The sequence below is a fragment of the Sphaerodactylus townsendi genome, linkage group LG06 (genome assembly GCF_021028975.2).
Source record: "Sphaerodactylus townsendi isolate TG3544 linkage group LG06, MPM_Stown_v2.3, whole genome shotgun sequence".
NCBI classification, from domain to species: domain Eukaryota; kingdom Metazoa; phylum Chordata; class Lepidosauria; order Squamata; family Sphaerodactylidae; genus Sphaerodactylus; species Sphaerodactylus townsendi.
Window position 1 is genome coordinate 926,770 of NC_059430.1, and position 10,532 is coordinate 937,301.

At 46.9% G+C, this 10,532-nt stretch overlaps 1 protein-coding gene across 1 annotated transcript; it reads left to right on the forward strand.

Moving 5' to 3' along the window:
• Positions 1 to 345: 345 nt before the first annotated feature.
• On the forward strand, positions 346 to 9,952 carry LOC125435575 (mucin-4-like). The gene is made up of 4 exons (XM_048501769.1): positions 346 to 493; positions 3,075 to 3,194; positions 7,510 to 7,566; positions 9,109 to 9,952. The coding sequence occupies exons 1-4, from the start codon at positions 367 to 369 to the stop codon at positions 9,111 to 9,113; spliced, it is 309 nt and encodes a 102-aa protein (XP_048357726.1). The 5' UTR covers positions 346 to 366; the 3' UTR covers positions 9,114 to 9,952.
• Positions 9,953 to 10,532: the final 580 nt, after the last annotated feature.

Below are 10,532 nucleotides of genomic sequence, written 5' to 3' on the forward strand. Positions count from 1 at the left end.
ATCACGTGAGAGGGGCGCCGGGCTCGGGCCACACTTGCTGGTTCCGGGCAGTAGACCTGGGCACCTCGCCAGCTCCAGACAGTAGACCTGGGTGCCTTGCTGGCTCCGGGCAGTAGACCTGGGCGCCAGGTGGGGGTGGAAAATTCAGATTTTTTGCCCCGGGCTCCATTTTCCCTAGATACGCCTCTGCCCGATCTCATCAGATATCAGAAGTTAAGCAGGGGGGCTTCCTTTCCAATTGCTGAGATGAGACACAAGAGCGTTCTCTGTTTTCCTCTCAAGAACAATGGAGGGGGGAATAGGAATGTGGAACTCGCCTCTTCTTTCTCCCTCTTTGTAGGTGTGCCCACCTCCAGCATTACGCTGATGTCTTCCTCCACCCCAAACAAGCACGGCTCCGGGGTGCGTTGCCTATACGGTGCAGATAAGATGTTTCTGGAAGGTCGCCAGGAGAGAATCTGGAGGAATATACGGAAAATTGGAACCACCCACGGTAAGCAGCCCAGGGCGACAGAGTACTGGCAATAGGGGTGGAAGAAGCCAAATACTGGCTTTTTCCACACCAGTCAATGAAAACGTTTGCAGCACATTTGCAACACATGTTCAATTCCCCCCCTCCCCGTTTGTTTGCACTCATCCCCTCAAAACGATTCCTGGTTGCCATTTTGTGCTTGTTCAATACAATACAACAACCTTTATTAGGCATATTAAAATAGGCTCCAGAGCATTACCGACATTTCTGAAGTACAAATCAAAAGTACATTCAAAACACAGACAGATAAACTGTATCTAGCATTGGACGTTACTTAGAAAATTCTGTCACTTGTAAGATAAATGTTGCTACTTTTTCCAAGAGTCACGGCCTCTGTGTTATTTAACAAAAGCTCCACAACAGAGTTGTCAGAGTCTCTTTCAGATTTGTCTAAGACCCGCCCAGGAGAGAAATTCCTAATACCCACATATCTCGGACAGTCAAGTATAATGTGAGCAAGAGTCTCCACTTGGTTTTTACAGTCCTTGTTCCATTTTGTTTTTACTTCTCTGTGAATCTGATGCTTGGATGCGTCCTCGTGCAATGGGACATTCATAGGTCATGCCCTCAAAGCTTCGAAACAGTGGCGTATCTGTAAGAGGAACATGGGGGATCCATTGACCCCCAAGCACCACCCATTAGATCACGTGGGGGGAGCCTGCCATGGGCCATCTGGGTGCCCCTTGGCCCGGCCCTCCCAGGCTGCCCAGGACCACTACCGCCCTCCTTTGGCGTAGGAGGTTAAGAGTTCGTGTATCTAATCTGGAGGAACCGGGCTTGATTCCCAGCTCTGCCGCCTTAGCTGTGGAGGCTTCTCTGGGGAATTCAGATTAGCCTGTACACTCCCACACATGCCAGCTGGGTGACCTTGGGCTAGTCACAGCTTCTCGGAGCTCTCTCAGCCCCACCTACCTCACAGGGTGTTTGTTGTGAGGGGGCAAGGGCAAGGAGATTGCAAGCCCCTTTGAGTCTCCTGCAGGAGAGAAAGGGGGGATATAAATCCAAACTCTTCTTCTTCTTCTTCTTTGCTGGCTAAGGTAAATGGGGGGGGCGCCCCCTGAGCAATGTGTTGCCCTGGGCACCATTTTCCCCTGGTATGCCTCTGCTTCAAAGATACCACACGCACCCCAAATTAAAAAAAACCTGATAAAAAACAGGTGATGCGACGGAGGAAATCCAGGGACTGCCGAGAAGCATAGGAAACATCTTAAAAAGATCGCACGGCAAATTAAAACGTTTCGAAAGCGTTCTCAGAAAAAGAATCGCTAAAACCGTGGCTGCGTTTAAAACATTTTCAGGCTGGAAATAAAACGTTTGGGGGCTTAAAACACTGCCAGACCCCTCAGCAGAAATGTTTGATTCCCCGCCTCAAGATATTTTATTTTGGTTGTGTGGAAAAGGCCACAATTACAACCGTGATAACCTTGGTCAAAATTAAATTGTAGTCAGGAAGACCTTAATGAAGATTTTAACGTAACGTAACCATCGTCTCACTGGACTTCGACACAAAACCAATCAAGCACAAGATAACACCCAGTAAAAAAACTTGCGCACAGATCCTCTTTCTGTTTGTCCTGCTTCTACCTCCTCCCTTATGTTATGACAAACTGTTAACGTCCTCAAAGTATTGGCTCTTCTTACGTTGGCTCTTCTTATGTTGCAATTTTCGTCCAGGAACATGTTGTAACTTTCTCGATGAGATTTTATCCAAAATCTCGATGAGATTTTATCCATTGGCTCCACACAAATCACCTGAAACATTTCTAAAACATTTTCAATCCCCCCCCCCCCGCTTTACCACAATGTATATCCGCACTCACCTTCTCAAATGGGTCATGGCCGCCATTACGTGTGTCCCCCCTCCCCCACATTTTGAGGTAGTTGTTGAATCAATTCTTCAGCGCTTCATCTTCTCAGTACGATTCCCCATGCTTCGCATAATCCATGCTTCAAAGATTAGCCCCCAAATTAAAAGCAAACCAAAATGGGAGAAATAAACAGGAGAGGGGTCGAGAGCTCAGAAATGGCGAGAGCTCAGAAATGGCGCCGAGGCAAACGTTTGGGGGTGGCGCAGCAGCATGGGAAACGTTGTGAATAGATCGCACAGGCAACGGAAGATGTTTTGAAAACGTTTCGACCAAAGCATCATTTTAAAAGGAGCCGCATTTGAAATGTTTTGAGTGTAAAAATCAAACGTTTTCGAGACATAAGGGGGAAAAATAATGCAGAAGTCACTGGAGGTAACGTTTCATCTCCTGCCTCAAAACTTTTTAAAAGGTTTGTGTGGAAAGAGCCACGCTCTATAACATAGGTGTCAAACTCGCGGCCCTCCAGATGTTATGGACTATAGTTCCCATCATCCCCTGCCAGCATCATGCTGGCAGGGGATAATGGGAGCTGTAGTCCATAATCTGGAGGGCCGCGAGTTTGACACCTGTGCTCTATAAAATGCCCAGTACATTGGTAAAGTTTTGCAGAGGGATAAACTGTTTTCCGAATGCTGTCACGGCTCCTTTTCTTCATTCTCCTTTCCCCTTTCTAGATGAAGAGCTGAAATTCTACGACTGGTGTTGTAACCGGGCAGGAGATCCACGTTTTTGTGATAAATACGGCCAGAAGAGACCCAAGATCAGCTGTAATGGACAGAAGCCTTCCGGGAGAGGTGAGCTTCCGCTATTTTGAAAGGGAGCAACGAATACCTTTTTCCCTAGCAGCGTGGGTTGTCATTGTATTGTCAAAGGCTTTCACAGCTGGAATCATTGGCAGATTCCACATGGGCCAAAAACAGCTGTGTGAAAACGGTGTGAAAATGGTATAAACCCTTTTGCACCGTTTTCACACTGTTTTCACACCGCTGTTTTTGGCCCATGCGGAATCTGCCACTGGGTTGTTGTCAGAGGTGGGATCCAGCAGGTTCTCACAGGTTCCCGAGAGTAGGTTACTAATTATTGGTGTGTGCCGAGAGGGGGTTACTAATGGGTGGTTTTGCCACGTGATTTTTGCCATAGTTACGCCCCTCCTCTCAGCAGTAGCGCGCAGAACTCGAAGCAGTCTAGCAGGAGGTGCACCGGCGTGCGTGGCAGCCTGCGCCTGCATGTGTTCGTTTCCCGCCCAAGGACTGGCGCAGCAGCTGCGTCCTTGCCACAGCCCCGCCCAGGAATGCCCCGCCCCCGGAATGCCCGGCCACGCCCCCGTCGTGCCCCGCCCAGCCCCATTGGCGCTACGCCACAGTTTGAATCCCACCACCATGGGAACCTGTTACTAAAATGTTTGGATCCCACCACTGGTTGTTGTGGGTTTTCCGGATTGTATGGCCGTGTTCCAGCAGCATTCTCTCAGAGAAGATGCCAGCCAGAGATGCAGGGGAAACGTCAGAAGAGAATGCTATTGGAAAATGGCCGTACAACCCAGAACACCCATAACACCCTAGGGGTTATCATACCTCAGTCGTTCTGTGCAACTCATCATCCACTTTTCCATTCATCTTACTCATTTACGCAGCTCGAAATAGGACGCACGAACTGAGACGTGCTCAGCTCAAGGCAGGGAGAGAAGTAAGGAAGGCAATTAGAGCCCAGCCATGCCTGCAAAGTTGGGAACCTTCTGTTGTTTCTCTTCGTTCCCCTTATTATTAAGCCTTCCCCACCATCTCTGCGCATTCCAGAGGGCTTTCAGAAGAGTGACGCTTTTCTGTCCGCCTGTCGTCATGTGAGCTGCCGGCCACGTCTGGTCAGGCGCATTCCAAAGGCCATTCAAAAACTCCACGTACTTGGAGACAATGCATTCCGGCGGCCAGGTGGTGTCGTTCATTTTTTAGATGCTCTCGTTTGTTCCTGAAAACCTCACAGCGTTACGGGAGGTCTCGGGGAATGCTCCATTCACCTGACAATGGGTTGAGGACTGGGGGGGTGGGTCCCCTCTTGAGTGATCGCACCCCATAATAATTGGACTCCCGATTGTTCTAGAAGGTGCCTCTCCCTAACCTTTAATGTTATCAGCAGACATTCGCCTGTGTCAAGGAAAATGTGCCTCTTACACCCTATGAGTCATTCTGCAAATTGGTGTTTGTGAGCAGTGGTGTAGGACAGTGATGGCGAACCTTTTCAAGACCAAGTGCCCAAATTGCAACCCAAAACCCACTTATTTATCACAAAGTGCCAACACAGCAATTTAACCTGAATATTGAGGTTGGCTACGAGGCGTGCGTTACTCAGGAGTAAGCTTGGTGGCAGTCGGTGGCTTTGCTTTGAAGCAACCGTGCAACTCTTCCAATGGGTGAATCATGACCCTAGAAGGGTTTACTCAAAAGCAAGGCCCATTGCCAGCAACCGAGCTTACTCCCAGATAAAGGATCACACTTTAGTTCTTCGCATGAAAATCAGAGGGGTTTAACAGTGCTTAACAAGGTTACCTACACTGCTTCCCCAAAATTAAGTCTTAGGTTTAATGCTAATAATCGAGTCCAGTGACCCAGGCCAGCCTAGATGTGTGTGGGGGGGACTCTGTTTGTGCGTGCCCACAGAGAGGACTCTGAGTGCCACCTCTGGCACCCGTGCCATAGGTTCGCCATCACTGGTGTAGGAGATTAAGAGCTTGTGTATCTAATCTAGAGGAACCGGGTTTGATTCTCCGCTCTGCCGCCTGAGCTGTGGAGGCTTCTCTGGGGAATTCAGATTAGCCTGTGCACTCCCACACACGCCAGCTGGGTGACCTTGGGCTAGTCACAGCTTCTGGGAGCTCTCTCAGCTCCACCTACCTCACAGGGTGTTTGTTGTGGGGGGGAGGGGAAGGGCAAGGAGATTGTAAACCCCTTTGAGTCTCCTACAGGAGAGAAAGGGGGGATATAAATCCAAACTCTTCTTCTTCTTCTTCCTCTTTTGGAAGTTCTGGGTCAGGCATGCGTGAATGAACACAAGAATATTGGTAGGAGAGATTTCTGCAGCAGCGTGCATTCCTTGGCATGCAGGACTGGTGCCGGCATACAGTGCTCTCTGCTACCTAACATCAGGGCCCTGCGGGATTTGATGGAATTCCGCAGGGCCCGCAAGGCAGAGCAGTTCTGCCGACTTTTGGTTGAGGCAGAAAACTGGAAACCAAAATCAAAATTGTAATTCTGTTCTCGCCTGCATTCGTTGCCGGCCCAAATCTTAACTCCCTGCCTGCTTTAAACGGCATCTGTTGCCAGTCTTATTTTAACTCTGATCTGAAATTAGCTTTTACTCGATTTTAATTTAAATGTATTTTAATTAGATCAGATTGGATTGTAATTGTTATAACTGGTTAACTGTTTTGACCGTTTTAATTGTTTCAATTGTTTACTCATTTGTTTAAACAGATTTTATTTTTATTTTTTTTGAAGCTTTATTGAATAACCGACATAAAACTAACATACATTATTTAAATATCGATGACATGCTATACATACACTACAAATAATAACAGTACTTACTTTACCTACTAGCAATTCCACTACCTAACATCTAGCATCATTACCTCATTATCTTATATAACATACTAACTTACTAATCTTCTCAAATTCGTTTTTTCCCCTACTTCTTAATGTTATCTTGACAACACCTTATTTCTTGACTTCCTACTAGCTTTATTCTTAAAAAACTAAAGTTTTCTACTTAAATCTTCTTCTTTTCCCTTTCTTATTCATATTTCTGCATATAATCCAACTCGGGTTTATAAATTTATATTTATATATTAAGAAAAAAGGAAAGACCTAGACAAACTTAACCCTTCACACCTTATACTTCAAATAATACAATAACTTGTAATATCTTTACATTCTTTTCTAATGTTCATTCAAAAACAGAGCCTAGTTCTCAATAAAGTCCTTATTTTCTTTGTTTTTTAAAATAATGATGACAGTTTGTCGTTTGCTGCGTATTTCGTTAAAAGATTCAACCATTCGTTAAAAGATTCAACCATTCTTCACTTGATTTTATGTTGTTTATTGCTGTAAGCTGCTCTCCGAGCACTTGTAGAGAGAACAGTGTACAAATCTGAATGAATGAATGAATGAATGAATGAATGAATGAATGAATGAATGAATGAATGAATGAATGAATGAATGAATGAATGAATGAATGAATGAATGAATGAATATCCATGCCTTACCAGGAGAGACTTAGGGAGCTGGGGATGTTCAGTTTGGTGAAGAGAAGGTTAAGAGGTGGCATGATAGCAGGGGCTGATGGGAATTGTAGTCCATGGACATCTGAAGCGCCAGAGTTGCACACCCCTGGTTTAAACAATACTCAATATATATGCAAAGATGTTATAGCACAGTGATGGCGAACCTTTTCGAGACCGAGTGCCCAAACTGCAACCCAAAACCCACTTATTTATCGCAAAGTGCCAACACGGCAATTTAACCTGAATACTGAGGTTTTAGTTTAGAAAAAATGGTTGGCTCCGAGGCGTGCGTTACTCAGGAGTAAGCTTGGTGGTAGTTGGTGGCTTTGCTTTGAAGCAACCGTGCATCTCTAGAGTGAATCACGACCCTAGGAGGGTTTACTCAGAAGCAAGCCCCATTGCCAGCAACCGAGCTTACTCCCAAGTAAAGGATCACGCTTTAGTTCTTTGCATGAAAATCAGTGGGGTTTAACAGTGCTTAATGGGGTTACCTACACTGCTTCCCCAAAACTTGGTCTTAGGTTTAATGCTAATAATCAATCCCAGCGGCCCAGGCCAGCCTAGATGTGTGTGTGTGGGGGGGGGCACTCTGTTTGCACGTACCCACAGAGAGGGCTCTGAGTGCCACCTCTGGCACCCGTGCCATAGGTTCGCCACCACTGTTATAGCAGCACAGTTTAGTGAAGGTAGTAGTAGGTTCCTCTGTACTTGTCCCCATAAATAGAGAGTTTCAGCGCTTCTGTTGCTAGTAGAAACTCTTATTTCCCCTGAGTTACCTTGCAGGTGGTGGTATGATAGGATTGTCTGCTCATCAATATCTTCTGTTTTCTTAGAACGAACAGCTGTGTCACGGCAAGAGACGTCGTCGAGCAGCGAGTCAGAGGAACTAGGTGAGTAGGCTCAATGGCAGGAACCAGAGATCGGATTTGAGCCAGGATCTTCCCTGCCCCCACCCCGTGCATTGAGGGTTGGACCCCGCAGGTTTCCTATGTTAGCTTCCCGGCTGCGTCCCATGAGCAGAGTTTTTGCTGAACAAGAATCGTAACCTGGCATGTTTAAACGTGAGCGGCCTCCGTGCCCCAGACTAGCTTGATCGCATCAGAGTGAAGGAGCTACACAGGGAATACCCAGGGTCAGTGAGTGGGAGACGGCCTTGCCTTTAAAACCCCGTAAGGTGGAATTTCATAAACTTGCTATGAATCTCTGGATTTTCCAAGCAATGGAGCTCAGATTAAGGGATTGGGAACGATCTTTCTCATCCTGAAACTGCAGAGAGCTGCTGCCAGTCGGAGGAAATTATATGGCGCTTGATGGACCGATGATCTTACTCAGATTAGGTGAATCCTACGGTCCCAGCGTGGTGTAGTGGTTAAGCGCAGGTGGATTCTAATCTGGAGAACTAGGTTTGATTCCCCACTCCTCCACCTGAGTGGCGGAGGCTTATCTGGTGAACCAGATGTGTTTCTGCACTCCTACATTTTTGCTGGGTGACCTTGGGCTAGTCACAGTCCTCTCTGAACTCTCTCAGCCCCACCTACTTCACGAGGTGTCGGTTATGGGGAGAGGAAGGGAAAGGAGCTTGTAAGACACCTTGAGTCTCCTTACCCTAGAGCAGGGGTCTTCAAACTATGGCCCTCCAGATGTTCAGAGACTACAATTCCCATGAGCCCTACCACTTGGCCATGCTGGCAGCGGCTGATGGGAATTGTAGTCCATGAACATCTGGAGGGCCATAGTTTGAAGACCCCTGCCCTAGAGAAAGGTGGGATATAAATCCAAATTCTTCCTCTTCCTCCTCCTCCTCCTCCTCTTCTTCTTCTGCTGCTGCATGCGTGGCCGCGTGGCCACCATTTTGGTGTTGTGCAGATAAGGGGTTGCCCAACAAGGTGGCTCTCCTGGGTGGCTCAGATCCACGTAGTCCTTTGGACTGCCCCGCAGCTCTTAGAGGGAGCGTTGGGTGGATCTATATCCGTGGTGGTGAACCTTTGGCACTCCAGATGTTATGGACTACAATTCCCATCATGCTGGCAGGGGTTGATGGAAATTGTAGTCCATAACATCTGGAGTGCCAAAGGTTCGCCACCACTGATCTATATGAATCTGCCTTCTGCCAAATCAGATATTTGGTCTTTCAAGCTCAAAGTCTGGTCTACTGGTCTACTCTCTGGGGTCTCAGGTTGAGACCTTCCTCTTCATCTCCTACTTGATCCTTTTAGCTAGCAATGGCGGGGATTGAACTTGGAATCTTCTGCATGCCAAGAAGATGCTCGACCGCTGAGCCACGGCATGTGACAGACCTCTGATGGAATGTAGAAAACTTTGACAACAGCACTCCCCCAATTGGGCAACGCCCCTTTTGGATTCGCTGCAAACCCCCATGCCGACCGTGCCGCCAAGGCAGACACTAACGCCGCTTTTTTACTTCTTTACAGAATGAGAACCTGCCTGCCTGTTCCGGCCCATCTTTTCCCGCAACCGACTGACCTCACCGGTTCTCCCGTTCGCAACCTCCTCGAAACAAGCCTCACGCTTTCCCGCATTATGGAGGAGCAGAACCAGGAAGTGACGACCGAGTCTTTTGCTGCTTTGTCAAAGGCTTTCGCAGCCAGGCTGTTGTGAACTTTCCAGGCCGCGCGGCCACCGCCTGGCAGTTGTTTGCTTCTAACAGTTTGTCCTCGCTGATGGCTGGCATCTTCACTGCCCAAACAAACTCAAAATCACACACGTTGCACTCTGGCTGTGTCCAGTCTTATATATGGATCTTACATATAATTAAACAACTTAACACTTCTATTTGTATTTACATTTCCTTATTTCTCTGACAAAGTTCCTAAGGATACAGCATAAGGCTTCCAACTCTTGTGACTAAACATAAATAATCACTTCGTCCATTCAATTCTTTGTTCAGAGACAAAGCTTCAGTTCCATATAGTCCATAGTCCAATTCTGCAGGTTCTACATAAAACGTCTCGCGCGTATAGAACGTTTTTCGTGCGTCTTCCTCAGTATGCCAGTGTGTTCAATCCACTTCCAACGGTTCTTTGGGGCTTCTAATGGGTATATCTGAAATTAACGTTACACAGATACATGGATACTGAAATCAAAATTATGCCTATTCATCTACTGAACCTACTGAATTGGACTATGGACTATATGGCTTAGCTGACCAGGTGCTCAGGAGCAGCAGCAGCAGAAGGGCATTGCTTTCACCTCCTGCATGTGAGCTCCCCAAGGCACCTGGTGGGCCACTGCGAGTAGCAGAGAGCTGGACTAGATGGACTCTGGTCTGATCCAGCAGGCTAGTTCTTATGTTCTTATGTTCTGAACAAAGAATTGAATGGACTAAGTGATTATTTATGTTTAGTTACAAGAGTTGGAAGCCTTAGGCTGTATCGTTAAGAACTTTGTCAGAGAAATAAGGAAATGTAAATACAAATAGAAGTGTTAAGTTGTTTAATTATATGTAAGATCAATATATAAGACTGGACACAGCCAGAGTGCAACGTGTGTGATTTTGAGTTCATTTGGGCCAACGTTGACATTGCACTCTTAAAGATAGTGGCATCTTCACTGCCCCATGAAGAGAAATACATCTCACCGTAAGATGCCTCTGAAGATGCCAGCCATAGATGCGGATGAAACATTAGGAGTGAAAACACTAGGAGCTACCAGACCGAGGACAGGCTGCCTGGAAGACCGAGAACGTCCAGAATCCTTTGTTTTTGGAGTGTTTGTCATTGCTGAATAAAAATACTTCCCATCCCTCTGTCCTTCTTGCTTCTAGTATGAGTACTCTTTGCTGTGTCAGTGGGGCGAAGTGGCGTCTGTCCAAGGGGGCAGAGGAATCCCTACTAAT